General features: G+C 39.7%; 1 protein-coding gene across 1 annotated transcript in view; it reads right to left on the bottom strand.

Moving 5' to 3' along the window:
- LOC124777292 (oxidized low-density lipoprotein receptor 1-like) overlaps window positions 1-23898 on the bottom strand; it is a 96931-nt gene that overhangs the window by 4621 nt on the left and 68412 nt on the right. The window contains exon 3 of the mRNA XM_047252641.1: window positions 22207-22479. Coding sequence (XP_047108597.1) covers window positions 22207-22479 — 273 coding nt within the window. The remainder of the gene's footprint in view (window positions 1-22206; window positions 22480-23898) is intronic.

Here is a 23898-nt window from a genome sequence, read left to right as displayed (position 1 = left end):
GGGACTTAACTGCTAAGGTCATCAGTCCCTAAGCTTACACACTACTTAACCTAAATTACCCTAAGGACAAATACACACACCCATACCCGAGGGAGGACTCGAACCTCCGCCGGGTAGTGAGGGTAAGGAGGAGGCTGGAAGGGAGGGGGAGGGGAAGGGTAGCAGGGTAGGGGTGCGGGACAGTAAAGTGCTGCTTATGGGGTCATACAAGGATGAGGTGGAGAGAGAGTATGGCAGCTAAACTGCAGGCAGAAGGTTAGAAAGAGGGCTGTGAGGAGGGGGAGGGGGGGGAGGGGAACCAGAAAAGGACAGAAGTAAAAAGACTGTGTATGCATTTATGGAACAGCGGGCTGTGTAGTGCTGGAGTGAGAACAGGGAAAGAGATAGGTGGGTGAAGGACAATGACTAATGAAGGATGAGGCCAGGAGTGTTACAGGAATGTAGGATGTACTGCAGAGAGAGTTCCCACCTGCACGATTCAGAAGAGCTGATGTCAGCAGGAAGGATCCAGATGGCACAGGCTGTAAAGCAGTCATTAAAATGAATGTTGTGTTGGCCAGCATGCTCAGCGGCTGGGCAGTCCAACTATTTAATGAAGACAGACAGTTTGCTAGTTGTCATGCCCGTATTCTTCATTTTAATGACTGCTTCAAAGCCTTTGCCACCTGTACCCTTCCTACCAACACCAGCTGAAGTGTGCAGGTGGGAACTCCACCTGCAGTATGTCTTGTGTTTCCATAACCCTCTTGGCATCAACCTTCATTAGTCATTGTCCTTCACCCACCTATCCCCATCCCCATTCCCACTCCAGTGTTACACAGCTATTCCACCAATAACCGACAGTCCTTTAACTTCTCTCCTTTCCCAACCACCCACCCCCCACCCTCTGTCTAAGCTGCTGGCTGCACCTAGCTGATCTACCCTCTCTCCATCTCATTTCTGTATGCTCCCATTAAGAGCACTTTACTGTCCCCCACACCTATGTTGTTATCCATCCCCCTCCCCACCCCTGCCTCCTCCTTACTGTCACCAACCAGATTGCTTCCCTATCATGTGCAGGTGCTCACAGTCTGGCCACGGTTGCCAGAGACAGTGGTCATGTCAGAAGAAGGCCTTTTGGCCAAATGCTTACTTGTTTGACAGTCCTTCTGTTGTGCCTATCTGTGACTCAACATCTCTGCTATCCCGTGAGTAGCACACTATTCTTTTCATAATATTGTCATTATCCCAACCTTGATTTTTTGATTTTATCTCTAATAGTTTTTATACATAGTGCCGCACTGCTTCAGGATACTGAAATAACTTCCTTTTGAAAGCACCGTAAGGTGTTTAATAAATATTGTCTTCATTTAATTACTATTTGCAGACAGAAACTAGTTGCCCAATATAAAATTATAATCACTAAGGAGCTTATGAAGGAGTCACAATGTAATTATTTCAATGCCCATTAGCATCTGCCATAACATCTTTCACTGAACTCAAAATGTTTTTAGCCAGATTTCTTTAGATGTGGGATTACTAGAAAATCAGAGAGTGCCATTAACTATGAAGAGGGAAGATGTGATAGCTTTGTACTTCAAATCTGTCAAATTTCCCATGGCCAGATTGGTTCAGAAGACATCCATAGTATTCACTGACTATTGATTCAACCTTTCCAAGGAAACCAACATAATCAATGACAATAATTTTTTTATCAGTCTGAAAGATACTGGCCATATTTTTTACAGTGGACAAAACTAATATTGCCATGTTTAGGTACAGGGACACTGGCTTTCAACAACAGCTTCATTTGCTGTTTTGTTTGTGGCATGAAGTACTGGCATTACACCTCATTCACAATAACAAATTTCAACGTCAATGGCATATTTATAATAAGATCCAGACATATGTTTTCACCTTTTATTTTGGTTTCTTTCAACAAATGTGGCACCCATCTTGCACAAAGCTTGCTTTATTTATTTAGTTAGTTATTAATTCTTTTCCCATGGACTCTAGCTGATAATTTTCAGCTGATACTACAGTGTGCATCATACAATTTTATATATACATTAAATGTATTGGATTACATTTTACATGCACATATGAAGTTGTTACATTTTTCTGTTAAAATGTAACAGCTAATATTTGTTTGAATACTCACTCATACTGTATAAACACTTCTCTATAAGATACACTTTTAAACAATTTTTAAATAAATTTTATTCCTTTACTTCTTTAATTGATATTTGTAGCTTGTAAAATTTTCTGCCTGCTTCCTCAGGAGCACACATCGTCAATTTGAGATTAGATTGTCTTGTGTAATAATTTTCCTGTCCTCTTGTTGCGTAGTCATGTACATCCTTATTTGTGAGGTGTTTGTCACTTACTCTTCTAACGGTTTTGGTGAAAAGAGAAGCAGTGCAAAACTGGAGTGCTAACTTAACACCTCTCTTACTACAGTTGACTTACTTGAAACGTTTAGCCAATCCTCTCCTGTGGATATGCGGCTGCGTCGATCTCCATAACTTCTTCTCTGAAGAAATAATGCTGGTTAGAGGAACCAAAAAATTACTATCTCTCTCACTTGAAATAACTCAGTACTCATACTTTCAGTATAGCCCAGGTGTATTTTCCTTTTCACAAGTTTCATATAAACATACCAACTCTTGCAAGTCAACTACACCAATACCCATTAGATACAATTAAATATAATCAGGGGCTGTTGCCCTGGAAGACAATGTATTCACACACCCACCAGAATGATGAAGAAGGTATTGGGATTCATCAGACCATGCAACACTTTGACACTAAGCCAATATCCATTGCCATTGGTCACATGCCCATTTCAGTCATAGTTGCCGAAGTCGTAGTGTTGACATGCAACACTTTGACACTAAGCCAATATCCATTGCCATTGGTCACATGCCCATTTCAGTCATAGTTGCCGAAGTCGTAGTGTTGACATTGGCACACGCATGGGCCATCGGCTGCAGCGGCCCATCACACTCCTGGCCTTGTGACATGGTGTGTTCATTATCTTGTTGAAAAATGCCACTGCCATTGGAAAACATGATCATCATTAACGGGGTGTATGTGATCTGCAAACAGCGTACAATACTACTTGGCCATCATTGTGCCTTGCACAAGCTCCTCTGTACCCATTGATGCCCACTTGAATGTTTCCCAGAGCATAATGGAGCTGCCATCAGCCTGGCTCTGTCCTACAGTACAGGTGTCAAGGGGCTGTTGCCCTGGAAGACAATGTATTCACACACCCACCAGAATGATGAAGAAGGTATTGGGATTCATCAGACCATGCAACACTTTGACACTAAGCCAATATCCATTGCCATTGGTCACATGCCCATTTCAGTCATAGTTGCCGAAGTCGTAGTGTTGACATTGGCACACGCATGGGCCATCGGCTGCAGCGGCCCATTGTTAGGTGTGTTTGATGCACTCTTTGTTCAGACACACTTGTACTCTACCCAGCATTAAAGTCTGATGTTAGTTGCACACCAGTCCATTGCCTGTCCTGTTTTACCAGTCTGCCCAGGCTATAGCTTATAACATCTGTAATGAGGTGTCGCCACCCAACCCCAAGATGTTTGCATATGGTTTCACCTCAGTTGCACCATAGGTTGAAGACACTCACAACAGCACTCCTCAAGCACCTGACAAGTCACCCAGTTTCCAAAATGCTAATGCCAAGCCTCTGGGCCATCACAATCTGCCCTTGGTCAAACTCAGACACATCATGCACCTTCCCCATTCTGCACACAGACAGCATCCTCACTGACACTATATGCTCCATGTGTATGTCTAACTAACAGTCATTCCTCATCAGGTGACTCTGCTATCACCTGTATGGGTTCATACTGATAGTAGGTCAAAATAATGTTGTGGCTACTCTGTGTACACAGTATTAGTTAAAAGTGTTTGCTATTTCTATAGGATCTACATCATTTTTACCTTCCATCCTTCAGTGTGCAGGAGTCCTCTGTCATTTTTATTAGATTTCCTCCCTCTTCATTTACAAAGCACTGTATGTCTTGGGTCCTTTTTTTTATTTTATTTTATTTTTATTTTATTTTATTTTATTTTTTTATATATATATATATACTTTCAGTTGACTTCCATCTAAAATGTATTGAAATATTTCATCTGATATGCGTCTTTAATCAAGGGTCATCCAGTATCATATCATGAAGTTTTTCCAATCTTTTATTTTAATTGCAGTTTGGAACATCATTCATGTAGATCATCTTCAGGAGAAGTAGAACCATGATTAATTCAACTGTATATTTAAAATTTTCTGATAAGATGAATTTACTTGGCAATGCACTGTCCAGACCCAAGAATTTTATAATGACACAGCATTCCAATTTATCCAATTGAACAAATAATACACAAATAATAGAATTCAGTGTGTTAGACAGCAAATGTTCAACAGAAACCAAAATAATATTTAGTGTGTCCGAAAGAAGGAAAAAAAGATGATTAATGTTCTCAAGATACATCAAGAAATCATCAAATAGAGGCATCATCACTCTTAAATTATTTTCTATATTGACTATATGGTAGTTTTACCACTCAGTAGTCATGCAAAAAGGCAAAACAATTGAATGTTTGCTGAATGACAGTCTTATGTAAATTTTAATAAATAGAAGATAACACACACAAGAAAGAGGAAGAGCCTAATAGCATCCATTTAAAATCCATTTCATACTTATCCTAGCTTTTTTACAGGCAGCTTCACCCCCTTGTATACGAGACATAAATTGCACTCATCTCCTCCTCCCTTCTCTGTCCATCGCCTCTGACCTCCACTCTATGTCTATTGACTCCCCTCTCTTCTCTCTGTCTATCATCCCCTCCCTACTTTCTCTGTCCATCTGTCCATCACCTCCACCAACTCTCTCTGTCCATCCCCCATGCTTCCTCTCTCTGCCCATCTCCTCCTCCTCCTCTCTATGTTCATCTCCCCCCTCCCCTTTCTCTCTATGTCCATCTCTTTATCTCTCTCTATGTTCATCTCCTCCTCCCCCTCTTTCTGTCTGTCACCTATGCCACACTGTTTTCATGCCACTCCCACCTCATTGGGAATTAGGTGATTCTTACCACCATAGTATCTCTTTCCTGACAATAAGTAATACTTATACTAGTTTCACTGAAATCAGTCCAGTGGAATGGGAGATGTGGAACATACATACTCGCACATATCCATTTTATATGTATACTATTTTTTTACAGGGGGCTTAACTCAATATGTATATATCCCTCTCTCTGTCCATCACCACCTTTCCCCTATCTGTGTCCATCTCCTCTTTGCCCCTCTCTGTCTGTCCATCTCATCCTGCCCTCCCCTCTGCAGATTTCCTCCTCCCTCTTCTCTCTGTCCATCTCCTCCTACTCTATCTCATGCTAGCCCCTCTCTCTGTCCATCTCCTCATCCCTCCTGTCTCTGTCCACCAACTTGTCCCCTCTCTTACTATCCATCTCCTCCTGCTCTCACCACTCACCCTGCCCCTCTCTGCTCAGCCTTGCCCGTCCACACATATACCACCTGGAAAGCAGTCAGATACTATCTGCACAACACACCAATCCTTTAAGCCAGCTAGACGTCAGGCATTACGTACCCTTTTCACTCCCATTCCCACCCCAATGGGGTGTAGGTGCCTGTTACCAACACAGTACTTCTTCCAAGACAGTAAGAGTTATGTGAACCACTTATGGTTGAAATCAATCCAGTGGGTTGGGAGTAGATGTGTAAAATATATACAGGGTGTTTGGGGTATAGGTGCAGATGTCTCTTCTGATGACTGACAACAGTGTACTGAACAATATTACAGCATTTACAGACCAATAATTGTAGCTATTATAGATGGTATATTTTTAGGTTAGTTAATATCTCTAAGTATGCATGGCACAAGCAAGCCATTAATGTTTTTTCCCCCTGGGCAGCAGGTGAGGTATTCAAGTTTGGACAGATGGACACAGAATGGATAGTGTATACTCACTGATGTAATCTACATCTACATCCACATCCATACTCCGCAAGCCACCTGAAGGTGTGTGGCAGAGGGTACCTTGAGTACCTCTATCGGTTCTCCCTTCTATTCCAGTCTCGTATTGTTCGTGGAAAGAAGGATTGTCGGTATGCCTCTGTGTGGGCTCTAATCTCTCTGATTTTATCCTCATGGTCTCTTCACGAGATATACGTAGGAGGGAGCAATATACTGCTTGACTGCTCGGTGAAGGTATGTTCTCGAAACTTCAACAAAAGCCCGTACCAAGCTACTGAGTGTCTCTCTTGCAGAGTCTTCCACTGGAGTTTATCTATCATCTCCATAACGCTTTTGTGATTACTAAATGATCCTGTAACGAAGTGCGCTGCTCTCCGTTGGATCTTCTCTATCTCTTCTATCAACCCTATCTGGTACAGATCCCACACTGCTGAGCAGTATTCAAGCAGTGGGCGAACAAGGGTAATGAAACCTACTTCCTTTGTTTTCCGATTGTATTTCCTTAGGATTCTTCCAATGAATCTCAGTCTGGCATCTGCTTTACTGACAAACAACTTTATATGATCATTCCATTTTAAATCACTCCTAATGCGTACTCCCAGATAATTTATGGAATTAACTGCTTCCACTTGCTGACCTGCTATATTGTAGCTAAATGAAAGGGATCTCTCTTTCTATGTATTCGCAGCACATTATACTTGTCTACGTTGAGATTCAATTGCCATTCCCTGCACCATGCGTCAATTCGCTGCAGATCCTCCTGCATTTCAGTACAATTTTCCATTGTTACAACCTCTCGATATACCACAGCATCATCCACAAAAAGTCTCAGTGAACTTCTGATGTCATCCACAAGGTCATTTAAGTATATTGTGAATAGCAATGGTCCTACAACATTCCCCTGCGGCACACTTGAAATCACTCTTACTTCGGAAGACTTCTCTCCATTGAGAATGACATGCTGTGTTCTGTTATCTAGGAACTCTTCAATCCAATCACACAATTGGTCTGATAGTCCATATGCTCTTACTTTGTTCATTAAACAACTGTGGGGAACTGTATCAAACGCCTTGCGGAAGTCAAGAAACACAGCATCTACCTGGGAACCCATGTGTATGGCCCGCTGAGTCTTGTGGGCAAATAGCGCGAGCTGGGTTTCACACAATCGTCTTTTTCGAAACCCATGCTGATTCCTACAGAGTAGATTTAATCCAGTGAGTATCAACTTCGTCGTGTAGTTACAACCATGCAGGAAACATCAGACTGTAAATTATGTGATGTCTCTGTGGGAACACCATTAGATGCACAGAAAAAAACAAGTAACAGAATGAAGTGGGTACATATTAAGGTACCAATGATCAAAACATCTGTACCTATACCGCTAAAATCCTGTATATAAAACAGAGTCATGATTGTAAATGTTGTAAAACATTTTGCAGGATCTGGGGAAAACTGTGGTGCATTTGTAAAGTGCAATCAATGAGTGCAACCAACTTTAAAATGCTGTTCCAACATTTGGTGCCCTTATTAAGTATATATGGTACCATATGTCAAACAAATTCAAAGACATGCTGTCAGGTAATCTTACTTCATATTATAATGTAACTGGACAGATAAAAAATCTACTCATCAAACGGTGGCAGAACACACAAGTAAAATAAGCTTATAATTAGGCAAGTTTTCGGAGCCAGTGGCTTCTTCTTCAGGCACAAGGGCTAGAGGGGAAGGAAGAGGGGTGAAGGAAAAGGACCGGAGAGGTCTAGGAAAAGGGGTAGATTTCAGGAAAGTCACCCAGAACCACTGGTCAGGGCAGACTTAACAGACAGGATGAGAAGGAAAGACTGATTATTGGGGACTGCACTGGATGAGATTTAAAAACCTGAGAGTTTAAAGGTGGAAGAGCAGTAGTTACTGTGAAGAAATGCTGGAACAGAAGAAAGTAATGTAAATTAAGGCCAGATGGATAGCGAGAACCAAGAACATGTAGTAGTGGTAGTTCCTGCCTGAGGAGTTCTGAGAAACCGTTATCTTGGTGAAGAATCCAGATGGTGCATGTGGTGAAACAAGCACTAAGGTCATGATTGTCATGTTGCAGGGTATGCTCTGCAACAAGATATTGCATGTTGCCAGTATACACCCACTGCCTTTGGTCATTATCCTAACTGATAATTTGGTGGTAGTCATGCCAATGTAAAAGGTTGAACAGTGTTTACATAACAGCTGGTATATGACGTGTTGTTCACCCTTTGATAGTACATGTTTTGCCAGTTACAGGGCTGATTGTTTTCATCATTATTTAGTATTCTGCAATTTCTATCGCTGATTCATTCCATGATACTGTCTACCTTTGCCTTTGATCATAGAACATTTAATGAATGATGCATTGTGGAAATGGGATGAGGAACATCAAGAAATGTTTGAAAAAATAAAAAAGTAAATAAAATATAAAACTGTATGAGGTGCCAATAGTTCGTCATCTGAAGTGAAGTGAAAATTTCCATCTTGCTGTGGATAGCACGATTATGCTCTTGGTTCAGGAGTGTACCAATTGACTGAAGCTAATGGAGTCGTTAAACACCATACTAGCGCTTTTGTGAGCATGCACTTACTAATTGGGAGAGAATTGCACATGTATGGAGTTTTGAAAATTTTTGCTTCTACTTCCTAGGAAGACATTTTATCATCATTGCAAATCAAAAGGCACTTTCATTCTTGTCAATTGCAAATTAATGCATAACAGGTTAGTATGGTGGGCATTAGCAATTCAGGAATATGATTTTGAAATTCAGTATATATCTGGATAGCAAAATATGGTACCAGATGCCCCTTCAAGACTTCTTCATCTTTCGTAAGAGTAAACCTTGTCTCTGCAGCCAAAGTTTCCTCTCTTCAGCAATCCTCTTTCTTCTCCATGTACAAATAACATCCCATCTCATAAATGTCTTTGTGGGAGTATTGTTAGATGCAATGAAAAAACAACAAACATGATGAAGTGGGTGCATATTAAGGCCCCAATGATCAAAATATCTTTTCCCATTCTCCTAACTCCCTGTGCACAAAATAGAATTATGATTGTAAATGTAAAAACATTTGCAGGATCCTGGAGAAATTGTGGTATATTTTAAAGGAAACAGTGTGCAAGACATAAGAACAGCCAATTTTATCAAGTAAATATGGTACCATACATCAGACAAGTAGGATGTTCTCAGTCATCCCCTCATTTTCTTCCCTATGATTGTGCCTTTGAAGATGTTTTGTAAGAGACTCCCATGTCTAATTAAGTGTCCAACAAATCTTGGTTTATTTTGGCCTATAACTCTTGCATTCCCTGTGAAATGTAGTCTCACCTCCAAAAGACAGTTTGGATTATAACATGGTAAAAATACTACTACTGTTGTCACTTAAACTGTTAATCAGGTGTTAGCTGCATTTTAAAACAAGGATCTGGTATCTTTTATACTTTATGTTCTCAGTAAAGCCCACCTATCAGGAGCTCATGGCAATGACACTTTTCAATGCTGTAGCAAACGAAACTGTTGCATATGCTATGGCTAATGATGGTTAGTGGAGGGTACATCATGCAATCAGTAAGTGTGCTGACTTGGAAAGTATTAGTACCCATGGTGCAAGGAAAGCAAAGAAAAGGCTTTTTTTTTTATTAAGTATGAAATTTACAAGTAACTTCATCCATGTCAGTAAATTTAGTAATATCTACATGTCCTTTAATCTGTATACATATCATCAGGACTCAGTTTATAAGTTTGTTTTGAACAAATGCACAATGATTCATTAACAGTAACAGATAGACTAGTGATGGCAAAATATGACCACATTGTCTCAGACAACATTAAAGCTTGCAGGCAATGAGACCGCAAACATAGAAGTTTTCCAAAGCTGTAATTTCCTGTATATTATCCTTATCCACATGAATTACTGCCAATGTGACTCAGTTTTGGCCATGATTGCTTATAAACAGCAATAGATGCAGCAATACTACATATCACACAACTGTTTGTAAATGGTAGGATGCCAACTGTATGTTTGTAAGCACCTCAGTAATTCACTCACACTGGACTATATGGCAGTTTATATAGATATGCACAAATCGGATGATGTCATTCAAGGTCATAGACTTAGATGCAGGAACAGACTTTCTGTGACTGCTTATCCCATGCATGGTATACAAAACTTAAAACTTAGCTCTGCCTACCTACCATGGGCTCATGGCTATGGCACACTGTACAGCTGTAGCAAATAAACTGTTACATACATTCAAGCTAATGGTTAGTGGATGGTATGTAAGGCGACCAGTAACTGGGATGACTTGTGATGCATCCACTTCCCATGGTACTGTGAAAGGGCTTTTTTTTGCTATACTGCTCTTTATTTAAAATTAAATATACACAGTAATATCTACTCTTAACAGTAAATTCAGCAGTATCTCCACATCCTTTAATCTATATACATAATATATCGTCAGGACTCAATTTACACTCAACTTGCAAAACTTCAATTTGATGGCATGCACAGGCCCATCTTTAGCCGTAATCAGGTGCTATCCAAGCAACAGAAGACAGTTTCTCTCAGTTAAAAATAGTTGCTCTTTAGTGGAGGATGATCTGACTGGAGTGCCACAGGATGAAGGCCTTGGTCCACTTCTGTTCATCATTGCAAATAATGGTTTACCAGTGGCAGTTGGTTATCATGTGCTAATGTGCTACAGCACACTGTAAATTTTGCACCAAAACGATGTCTTTTCTTTTAAATATAAGCTGAAAATCACTAAAATTGCACCATTTCTCTTCAAATGCGAGCCAGAAATCACACTAAAAATATCCTATTTCTCATCAAAAGTGTGCTGTTATTGAAATAAAATGGACCAAAACATGTTTTGTAGTGCTCTGTCCGAGATAACTAGAAAACTATGTTCAGCTGTGCTGTGATCAACACAGAGAAAGGATGCAGCTGTCTGTTTTCAACTGCATATGGTCTGATGTGATGTCATCACTTCCAGCACTACAGATTCACAGCATCAGGTTAGTAATTTTTTTTTGGGGGGGGGGGGGGGGGGGGGGGGAGCTGTGTGTACCATATTGTGCAAGCATAGAGTATGAGGGGTTTCAGGGTTTCAGAGAAGCAGCTCTGCAGATGCGTGGCCAAGTTCAATGGTGGTGATATGCAACCTGGGTTCAGCTTCTGCTGCTACCAACATATTTTTTTTAATTTTATTCCTTACAATACTAAACAATTAATCATAAAATTTAAAGATATTTAAACAGTTCAATTTATATATATAAAATTAATATATCCAATGTAATTATGATTACTATCCTTGTAAGTCAAAAGGCTATAGATGGTCAGAAAAAGGGAGTATATGAGTAAATTTAGTATGAAAGATTTTTTTCCGTGATGGGTACCACGGCAAGGAATTTATTAAAAGAAGGTGACATTTTCCACTTTTGCTGTATTAATTTTATTTGTTTACAACTAGTTTCAGCTGACTAGACAATTCTCCAATGATTTTGTGATTCTCGAGTAGAAAACTACATCTTACATTTTGAAATATCAGCATCTTTAAATTTGTGTTCTCTATTTGTTTTGGCACAAAAATGTTGTCTTGTTGGTTTGACAGCTTGAAATTTATGTAGTTAGAACACATTTGTAAATATCAGGCTTTCAAATGAACAAGACAGCATTTGTGAACCAAAGCAAACAGAAGATGCAAATTTAAAGACACTGACATTTCAATATGTAAGGCATAGTTTTCTATTGTAAAACCACCATATCTGTTGAGAATGGCCTGGAAGGCTGAAACTAGTCATGACCAAATAAAGTTAATAGAGCAGATGTATAAAACACCACATTCTTTTAGTATGAGAGTATTTTCTGTAGATGATCTGCTAAAGAGGTCATTTTCCAGTAGATATTTGGAAGAGAAAGTGAGATTTAAAGAGTCAAATAGATCTACTCCAGCTGTAAATCTAACAACAGGAGAGCATGACATGAGGCTCACCAATTTGGCTGTCTGTGAAGCAGGTAGATGCACCTTTCAAGTTCCTAGTGCAACGTCGCACAGCATGAGAACTCTGTGATGAACATCAGCATCATACATGCTTACACCAACCAAAAAGTTGGCAATTGCAGAACATTGTCTGAATACAGGATATCTCATGATTTATGAAAAGACAGAAGTTTTTTATCCCGGCATCATCTTTCTGGGATTGCTTCATTAAGGAAGCAATAAACATCCATAAAGCTGATAATCTAATCAACAGGATTGCGGGATTTCAACTGATCACAGATGGGGTCCTATTCTGTATCATTCATATCGACCAGTGCAGTAGGTTAGCTTCAGTTGTGACATCATTTTCAGTTCTTTATCCGAAGTTGCTATTTTGTAAGCTTCTGAGTCCTGTTACCGATCGGTCCTCCCGCTGATTTTTTAAGAACTGTACTGAGAGGTTTTAGGCTTCAGTACGGGCCACTAGTTCAGTTCAGTTTGATTTATTTACACCTAGAATTTGTTATTTTAGACATATTGAGCAGTTTTAGCTTCGGATTTAGTGATTTTGTTACTGAAAGATCACCAGGACGCATCCATGTGGAAAGTGAGTTCATAATAGACTGTTTTCCTTTGTTAGAAATATGGTTTGTGATGTCATTGTGAATGATTGTAACATCAAAAAAACAGTTTCAGTCAATATTCTCAAAAAATACCTGGAATTTTTACATAATTAAGAGTAGGTTGGCTCTGTTTACATATATCACACTAGTGTTAGCTGAAATTACTAGTGACTTTGTATACTTTTTTCCACAAATGGTTTACTTTTTCATTATCAAAATGGATTTAAGACTTTTAAGTAACAATGGAAGGAATTTTGTGAAGACTGATAGAGGAAACCTTCCAAAATTTTATGCATTTACGGCTTACGCCCTCATCATTCGGTAACAGCAGTTGATCTTTATAAACCACTGTCACAATTTATAGGAAATTTCATGAAAGTTATGGTAGTTATGGATGTCTTCTTGAAATTTGTGTGGCTCTGTCCATTAAGGAAAGCTGATAGCAAAATTATGATTAAAAAACTGAAAGATGAATACTTTGTAAATCACATCAAACCAGAGTGAATTTAATCAGACAATGGGCCTCAATTTCATTCAAATCTTTGGAAAGATTTTATGCAGGAGCAGGGGATTTAGCACATTTTGATATTTGCTTATTAAGAAGTGGATCGAAAAATTAGGTGACTTTGAAACAGTTAACAATGATGTGCATCATGACTCAACCAGATTAACACCACGCACAGCCCTCTTTGGTAAGAAACCAGACAGTATTTTCAATGAATACATTAATTTACCAGAGAGGGAAGAGCTAATGCAAGTAAGATGACTTAGAATAGTACTATATACAGTGAAGCAAAGGGCAGAAGAAAGAAAACTTGCACATGACAGAATTATGAAGACAATTATGTATAAAGTAAGAGTCTGAGTCTTTAATAAATCTCATTCTAAATCCTCGATAATGAACAAAGAAAACAAGTTCAATCACTATTATCATGGAGCATTTAAAATTAGAACGATTGCTCATTCGAATTCTGTTGAAGTTGCCAGAGCAAAGTCTGGAAAATGTTATTTTCTCCAGTATGTTGAAAACATAAAATTGTACCATCATCAAGAAATGTGACTAGAGTATAATAATTAGTGAGTAGCAGTTTGCTTTCCATTAATATGTGAATTACTATGAGTTTGGATTAACAGACAATAGTTGGTAGCTATTGCGAGCCTGGAGAGTAATAGGTAACTGTTGTGATTGTTTAAGTGACTGTAGTAGTTAGATGAAGTGAACTTGCTGTGTTTTAGTGCATCACGTCATCACATTCAGACAGTGTACTTCATGAGATGTTGCATCAGAAGACACTAGCAAATCATGTGGTGGTGTTTTTCTGTCAATTTCTATATAGGCAGCCAGGTATGTGAGATAACATGGGTTGCACAACTGTATATTTCACAGTCACACTGTTGCATTGTTCAACATGCTGCTGTAATTTTTGTTGATAGTGATTGCTTGTTGGTGAGTCACTGAGTGGCATGTGATGATTCATCACACAGAGCCACAGGAAAATGGGGTGACCAGTTGAGTAACTTGCTACACATGTTGAGAAACCAGAAGCATGCATAAGAGTATGACATTACTGCAACCCCAGACCTCTCAAGCTGCCATGCACTCCACAACATGTTCTTTAATCCACAGTAGCATCAATGCCATACCCCACTGCTTCAAGAAATTGTGTAATTACATGTGAATTATGGCCAAACATATAAGCAGTGCATAAAAAGCATAGCATCTAGTGACATGTTTACAACACTTTTGTGTTTTCTTTAATCCTCTGCAGTACTGATGTCACAACCTAGAGCTTCAAGAAAATGTGAGATTGTGCATAGAGGGGTATGGTTTAACACATAGACAGGATCTTAAAAGCAGAGTAACTAATGATGTTTCCAGAAAGAAATTATTCACTCTGCACCTAACATCTTAACTAATGACGTGTTTACAACTGTATAGTGTAATGCATTGGTTACCAGTGTTTTATGATGTCTTAAAAATCAATTTTTTGGCACTTCTTTGTGAATATGAATGTTCTTGTACAAGTAGACACAAATATGCTTGCCAATGAAATTTCTTTTTAGCAGTCATACAATACCAAAATTACATATGATAAATGTTTATAATTACCTGTACAACATAGCTACATTTCCAAGAAATATATTAATATCCACTGCTTTTACTTATAAAATTAAAAAATGTCTATTTCCTGCAATCTGAAGTTGTTGCTATTTTGTGCTGATGACACTTATTCAGTATACACATCTCAGTATTAGTATACCTCAAGATTACACACTTTCGGTCACTGTTTAACTGTGTGCATCAATATACCTAAGTTGGTATGCATGTACCTAGTTTCAGTTGTGTGAATGCTTCTACTTTTTGCCTCACATTCATTTTCATGATTACATGTTTTTTCAACTCTGCACTTTTAATGTGTTAGCACAACACAGATGCAATAATTCACTATTTACATAATAATATACTACAGCTGGCTGCTCTTTTTTGCTTATTTATTTATTTACTCGTTCGGCATCACAGAGGCATAATTTACAATATTCTTATCATTATATACTAAAAAAGAAAACAATATAATTCTACACTATATTAGATATGTTTTTGAGCCACTCTATGGCTGAGTCACTGAGCCTATGTATGTCCATGAGTTCACCACCGCAGCCATACACTTTGCACACGAGTAGATGGTCCATTGTCTGTATTTCACCGCACTCACATACAGCGCTGTCTGCCAGGCCCCACTTGTTCATCAGGTGTTTACATCTCCCAACACTCGTTCTGACCCGGTTTAGAGCTGTCCACACTCTTCTTGTTCGGATTGTGTACTAAATTTTTGTTCTTAAATTCACTTGCCGACCATACTTCGTTCCAGGCTGTTCTCGGCTCAAAGGCTTGTAGTTCTTCACTGATTTCCCAAAAGGGTGATCTGGATTTAAGCCTGTTTGTTGGTGTCAGATCTTGGTGGATGGGGAGGTCCAGGGGGGGGGGGGGGGGGGGGGGGGGCGGCCCTGAGTGTTCCCGAGATTATTCGCATTGTCTCCCTCAGCTGGACATCCACTTTAGATACGTGTGCACTTCTCCTCCAGACTGGTGAACAGTATTCAGCTACACTGTAGACAAGGGCTAGTGCTGAAGTTCTCAAAGTGCTCGCTCCACATCCCCATGTTGTTCCAGCCAGTTTTGAAAGGCTAGCATTGCGGGATTTTAGTTTTTGCTTTGTGTCTTCGAGGTGTGAGCTGTACGTTAGGGTCTGGTCTAGTTTCACTCCCAAATATTTAGGCTTATCCTCATGTCTTATGCTTTGGCCATTTGAGAAGATCTGTAATTTTCTGTGTGTCTCTCTGTTGTTGAGGTGCATTATAGTGCTGGTTGCTTTGTTGGGGTTGGGAAGTAGGTGCCACTTGGAGTAATAGGTGTGCAGGACTTCAAGGTCTGCATTCAGTGTTTCGTCGAGATCGTTGTAGTTTTTACTCTGATATGCGATGGCCAGGTCGTCTGCATATGCAAATTTGCGTGATTTAGTTTCTGGCAAGTCAGCTATATATAGATTGAAGAGAGCGGGTGCTAGTACCGAACCCTGTGGCAGACCATTATTCAGAACCATGCTCTTACTGTTCGTGCCATGGAGTGAGACCTTGATTTTCCTGCTCGTTAGTATGTTCTTGAGTAGTTTGTAAGTCTGCTTGCAATTTATGATTCTAGTTAGCTTAAGCAGTAACCCTTCAGTCCATACTGTGTCGTAAGCTGATGTGAGGTCTATGAGGACCAGGCCAGTTTTCATCTTGTTCTGGAAGCCTTTCTCAATATAGGTTGTGAGGGACAGCACTTGATCGCAGCAGTTTCTACCTGCTCGGAAACCCGCTTGGTATGTTGCGAGGTTGGCTTTGATGTATGGAGTTAATCTAGTCAGCAATATTCTCTCGAATAATTTATCAGAGGTACATAGCAGGGATATTGGTCTGTAATTCCTAGGATTATCTCCAGTCTTTCTGGGTTTCAGCACTGCGATGCCTTTTGCTTCTTTCCATTCCTTAGGCACAACCCCCGTGCTTATGCATTCTGTACAAAGTTTGGCCAGCCACCTTCTTCCTAAAGTTCCCAATTCCTTTAAGAATTCTGGTAGGATGTTGTCAGGTCCGGCTGCTTTTCCTGTCTTCATTAGCTTCAAGGCCTGGGATATCTCTTCTGTCTCCACTTCTTTTACAATGCCCATGTTGGGGTATGAAGTGTAGACAACCTCCTAGATGGTGTACCCCGGGCAACGCTGTAACATGGCACAGCGGCGAAAAGTCTACACATCCACGGCGGCCGGACGCGACAATGCCTCCCGGCCCACACAGAGATATCATCTTGAATTGCAAAATGTAGAGTAATTTTGATTTGCAGATATGTTGTATATATTATCCCTCTCATGAAAATTCCAAGATTGAGATCTTCTCCCCTCGAGTGTTATCTACTATCTTGAAAACACCGCTAAGAAATGCCACTTTTTTCATTTCTCCTCAATAGCTCACTTCCAAAGCATTTTGGGCAAAAATTTGCCATTATCAATTTTAAAGAGTGTTCAATTTCCTGCAAGTTTCATATACATGGTGATTATAATTAAAGTTAAACTTTCAAAAGGCTGTAGAAATAACACCACTGGTCAGAATGAAGTCAAATTGCAACGGAATATTATCGGAGAAGGCAGAAAACATATGGCAGAAGAAAAAAAATATTGTGAAAATTGATCAAGAGATGATGCTGTGTGTGTCATAATACAAAAATGAAAACACCTGTCATGTGCACAACCCGTTGAAGTTGGTAAAATGCCGAGTAAATGGCTTTTCCTCCATTCTCATATGCAATGTTTGCCATGACTGCCTCAATGCAGGATCGCACTCTGCTTGTAAAGCTGTATTACAAGAATGATGACTGTGCACAAGTTGCTGTGCAGAAGTTCCAGACACTGAAGGGTTTGAAAAAAGGCATTGGTTCGATGACTGCCGTGGGTCTGGAGAAAATGATTTGGAAATTCGAGAAGATGGGTTCTTTTGGTGGGCAACCTGGTAGAGTGAGGAAATGAATTGATTCAACATCAGTGGAAGCAGTAGCCACAGCAATGCAGGAGGAGATGAGTGGTGGTGTGCAAACGTGTAGTGCAAGGAGAATTGGCCTAACATTTGAAATACCCATGAGCATGGCACGTAAAATCCTACAAGACATCCTTCTTTGCTATGCATTCAAAATTACCCATGTCCACAAGTTGCTTCATCTGTCCACAAAATCTTCTATGGCCAATCATTATCCATTTCCATGCGAGCAAGAAATTCTAAAGCAAAGGTTCCTGTTGACTTGCCAGCAAGAGAGACCTTTGCTTTAGAATTTCTTGCTCACATGGAAATGGTCAATGATTGGCCATGGAAGATTTTGTGGACAGACAAAGCCCACTTCCATCTGACAGGATATGTCAGTACACAGAATTGTCAAACATGGGCAACAGAAAATCCACACACAAACCAAACAGTACCACTTCATCCTGAAAATGTCACTTTGTAGTGCGGGTTTACGGTATCATTTATCATAGGGCCATATTTTTCGAAGAGACAGGTGCTTCTGATCCTGTTACCTGTATCATCACTAGTAAGAGCTATGAGGGTCTTTTGTGGAACCACGTCGTTCCAGCTCTCCAACAGCGTCAATGTGTGGATGGGACAATTTTTATGCAAGATGGCACACCTCCACACATTGTAAATCCAGTTAAGCAGCTGCTGAAGCACCATTTTGGAAATACTAGAATTATCAGCCACCATTTCCCTACAGCCTGGCCATTCCAATCACCTGATCTTACTCCACATGACTTCTGGCTGTGGAGCTATATGAAAGATGTTGTGTACAGTGTTCCAATTGCAAACTTAGCTGCACTGAAGGCATGCACTGCACAACACATTCTGAGTGTGACCCCGTAAATACTTCAATCAGTTGTGGAACATGCTGTTTCTTGATTTCAACTTGTCGCAGAAAACAGTGGACAGCCATACTGAACATGTTTTGTGCCAGTCACATGGAAATTAATAATTCGATTTGATTTTGATTGATACTTTTTAAGCAGTTTTTGGCCTCAGGACAATTAAAAACCAATGCGATTGATGCTTTTTATGCGGTTTTTGGCCTCAGGTCAATTAAAAGCCAATTTTTCCCATCCGATGTGATATGACCTTGCTGTGGTGGATGGCTTGCATAACTAACAGTATCACACCTGTACACCCATGCACACTGAATAGTACAGTTTGTTTAACATCAAGCATACACCTTGGGCATTGTTGTATGATTCATTTGTCATTTTAGTTGACCACTACTACATTATGATGCGTACAGTGCCATCTATCACTACATTTTTTAACTATTTATTTCTGCCATATGTTTTCTTCCTTCTCCGATAATATTCCACTGCAATTTAAAATCATTCTGACCAGTGGCGTTATTTCTACAGCAGTTTGAAAGTTAAACTTTAATTATAATCACCCTGTATAACACTACAGAAAGTCATTAAGGTGAAGTCATCGACATTGTAATTTTTTGCAATTTCTTAATATTTTGCAGGTTTTCACAGTCCCTATCTCTGTAGCTGTTATGAATTTTCCAACATGCTAGATATGAAACTTGCAGGAAATTTAACGCTCTTTAAACCTGATAACAGCATTTTTTGCCTAAAATGCACTAGAAGCAAGATGCTGAGGGAAAAATGAAAAAATTGGCTCTTCATAGTGTCTTCTTTTTTTTTTTTTTTTTTTTTTTCAAGACAGCAGTTAACACAAAAGTGGAAGAAGGACCTGAAAATCAAAATTTCTCCACTTATTGCAGCCCAACCCCTTTTTCAGAGCTCTCTCTATTGGGCTGTACTGTTGTTTAAGACAAATGCTTCACTAGTGACAATACAGATTCCATACATACTTTAATAATGTGCCTTATATCATTTTACATGCACATTCTTGCACTCTGAGTGAAGATATGATAGGACAGTCATTATTTGCTGTACATTCACTTTTTTATAATTATAAAGATGAGTTGTGTTAATGCAATTTGTACAGCAGTTAACTTCAACTTTGCCTCACTGAGGTAACAGATCTTTCTTGTATGTGTTATGCCAATGGTTAATATTTCTATATTGTATTTTTTGTATAGTTAGTGTATCATTACTCAATCTCACACACACCATTATGCCAGTTGATGTAATGCTGGCATAATCAATAATTAATTAAGACTGATTAATTGTCTCTGACTAATTACTACATTTTATATTTATTTTAATTTCATAGAACATTTAATCCAAATTTTATTTTTCAAATAAATTTGTATAAAAAGATTTAATTTTGGTGGGTATATGTTAGGGCAAAGTACCACAGTATGCAATGAAAGCAGTATAACTGCTGATGCCAACAGTGCTGTGAAGTAGGTTCGGCAAACAAAGGGCAGTATGCCAGAGACTTTGGTTAATTATGGGCAAGTTAGGATGCGAAGACTGTTTCACACATTTAAAAAGTTAATATACGGCACACAGTGTTAACAAGATGGATATTTTGAAGTGTTTGTATTCTGGAGAGTTGAATTCTGTTAATCAATAGTGTTCAACATTCAGTCAAGTTGACTTTTGTAATTTAATGGTGGAAAAAACCTCATTCACAATACACTGAAGTGCCAACGAAACTGGAATAGGCGTGTGTATTCAAACACAGAGATATGTAAACAGGCTGTGGTCGTAAATGCCTATATAAGACAACAACTGTCTAGTGCAGTTGTCAGATGGGTTACTGCTGCTACAATGGTAGGTTATCAAGATTTAAGCGAGTTTGGGTGTGATGTTATAGTCAGTGCATGAGTGATGTCACACAGCATCTCTGAGGTAACAATGAAGTGGAGACTTTCCCATGCAACAATTTCATGAATGAGTATCAGGAATCCTTTAAAACATCAAATCTCTGACATCGCCATGGTTGAAAAAATATCTTGCAAGAATGGGACCAATGATGACTGAAGACAATCATCCAACCTGACAGAAGTGCACCCCTTCCGCAAATTGCTGCGGCTTTCAACGCTGGACCATCAACAACTGCCAGTACCCTTGATGACTGCACCACAAAGTTTTATGCCTCACCTAGGACCATCAACCCAGCATTGGACTGTTGATGACTGGAGACATGTCGCCTGGTCGGATGAGTCTCATTTCAAATTGTATCAAGTGGATGGACGTGTACAGGTATGGAGACAATCTCATGAATCCATGGACTGCATGTCACCAGGGGACTGTTCAAGCTGGTGGAGGCTCTGTAATGGTGTGGGGCATGTGCAGTTCGAGTTATATGGGACCCCTGATACATCTAGATATGACCCCGACAGGTGACACATACATAAACATCCTGTATGATGACCTGCATCCATTAATGTCCACTTTGCATTCCAATGGGCAATGGCCTTGCCACACTGGATACTCCGGTTCCCGTCAGATCACCGAAGTTAAGTGCTGTTGGGCGAGGCCAGATGGGTGACCATCTGGGTCGCCATGCACTGTTGCCATTTTTCGGGGTGCATTCAGCCTCGTGATGCCAACTGAGGAGCTACTCAACCGAATAGTAGTGGCTCCGGTCAAAGAAAACCATTATAATGACCAGGAGAGTGGTGTGCTGACCACACGCCCCTCCTATCCACAACCTCATCTGAGGATGACACGGTGGTCGGATGGTCCTGGTGGGCCACTTGTGGCCTGCAGATGGAGTGCTTTTGCATTCCAATGGAGTTGGAAAATTCCAGCAGAACAATGCAACACCCCACACATCCAGAATTGCTACAGAGTGGCTCCAGGAACACTCTTCTGAGTGTAAACAGTCCCACTGGCCACCAAACTCCCTAGACATGAACATTATAGAGCATATCTGGGATGCCTTGCAATGTGCTGTTCAGAAGAGATCTCCACCTCCTCCTACTCTTATGGATTTATGAACAACCCTGCAGGATTCAAGTTGTCAGTTCCCTCCAGCACTACTTGAGGTGTTAGTCAAGTCCATGCCATGTCATGCTGCACCTCTTCTGCATGCTCACAGGGGCCCAGGCAAGTTTACCAGTTTCTTTGGCTCTTCAGTGTAGGAGTAAATAGATTATTTGTAATTAGTGGGTCTTATCTAAGAAGATATAGAGAATATGAACTTCATCAGTTAGGACACAATCCTTAGCAAAACTGCAGGGTGTACTTTAAAAAGCACAAAGAATTTCAAGCTCTAAGAATAGGGATTTTTTTTAATAGCAGAAGAGGAGATGAGATAGGAAGAAACAGCAAATTACCTAGGGAAATGTTGAAAGAAATACAAAAATACTGAAAGCGGAAAGGAGAGCCCAAGGTGAAATGCATAGCCAAGGGAAAAGCTAATGTGATTGTGTACAGTTAACTTTAATAATAGTGTACAAAACTTAAGTCTGTATTTGATGATTCCAGTTTTGAATTCCAAAATATTATGAAAGGTATATCTGTATACAACTAATTTATCACTTAAATTTTTATTTATGAACTGCTAATGAAAAATAATGACTCATGTTTGGAGGGCTTACCTTGATTTGCATGTTGTCCTGCACTGTCCATAACATAGTAAATAAGTTCCTCTACTCTGCGTATCCTCTTATCCATGAAATCCAAGCGGTATGCCAGCTTTTCTATAGCCCCAAGTAAATAGAGATCTGTTTCTGACACATCCCTTGTTGGTGGTACACGCATAACCTTTTGGCCACGGTGGGTTCCAGTTACAGCTACTAAACTTTCTAATAATGGTGTGATGAGTCCTTGCAGCTCTGGATCCCAATCTTGTCCTGAAGCAGTTTCTTCATCTGCATATAAGTGAAACGCATTATTTCTTTTTCATTTGTATGAAAAACTTTATTTTATTTATTTGCCTGTTTACAGAATATGTGTTCCTTACATCTACAGCAGTGATAGACCAAATCATTTGTGCTCTGCCAGCTAGTGACACATAAAGATTAGGCATACATGACTAAGTCTGCTTGCCAGATTATCCACGACAGGTATGATACAATCAACAGTCTGAATGTGCTTTTTAGATGGTTTCTACACTTTGCTAGGCAAATGACAGGCTAATTTTCCACCTCCACCTAAGAATCACAACACACAGAAAGTTAAAATACACAGTTCTTTATTTAAAAATAACTTCCTTGTAGACTATACAGTCCTGTCTAGGTTTCAGAGGGCAGTTTTATGTTCTGGGACAAAAATATAATAGATTGCCAGTAAACATCAGTAAAAAATTTGAAAATTCCCAAGTATTCAAAAACAAACTAAAAGAATACTTCATTAGCCACTCCTGTGATTAATCGAATATTTTAACTCAGGTGTAAATTTCTCATCATTCAATGTTTGCCTTAAACCGATATTGACTTTACCAGTACACATGCAGCTGATAGTGGTCTGTGCAAAATTATATAAATGCTTCATTTCAAGTATTAGATAAAATATAGTATACAATATAAAAGGAGGAGCAGTGGGATTTTTCAAAGTACCTTTTTTCCATTTGTCTCTGTCACCTTCCCTGCTTCCAATTCATTCTCTCACATGCCTCCTGTTCCTCCTCCTCCCCCTCTCCAAAGCAAACATTTGTAGTCCTTTCCATTTCATTGCTTCTCTTCCCCTCACCCCTCCCTCCTCAGCACAGTTATCCTGATGCTGCATCTAGCAGCCCACCATTCTGTCACCACCACATCTCTGCACATTCCTACGGGCATCACTACACCATCTTCCTCTTTCTACACGATGCTAGAGCAGGTAGGCTGCACGCATTACATCTGTGCTTGAAGATGTGGTGGTGGAAACAGTCGAACACTCTCCAGGAATCTCAACAAGGAGACTTGTCACACAAATTCCGGGAATGAGCCACAGTAGTGTTTGGAGAATAATTCATCACAATGCAATGTACCCGTACCACCTCCAATGAGTTCAGTGTCTTAATGAAACAAACTTTGGTTGTAGACTAATGATCTGTCAGTGGATGCAACAACAGACTGTAGGCAACCCTACATTCAACAATGACATTTTATTTACAGATGAAGCAGAGTTCACTCATGATGGTGTGTTTAACTATCACAATTCTCATGTTTGGAGTCATCTGGGCCCCAATCCACAAACTATGCATGCGTTTCCAATTCAGTGTCATTTCTCATTGCATGAATGGTTAGGAGTACTAGGTGACTTCTTACTGGGCCTTACATGTTATCAGACAAACTCAATGTACAGAA

This window comes from Schistocerca piceifrons, chromosome 2 (assembly GCF_021461385.2).
Source record: "Schistocerca piceifrons isolate TAMUIC-IGC-003096 chromosome 2, iqSchPice1.1, whole genome shotgun sequence".
Taxonomy (NCBI): Eukaryota; Metazoa; Arthropoda; class Insecta; order Orthoptera; family Acrididae; genus Schistocerca; species Schistocerca piceifrons.
Note: the sequence above shows the minus strand (reverse complement) of the source record. Positions and strands in the feature narration are given on the sequence as shown.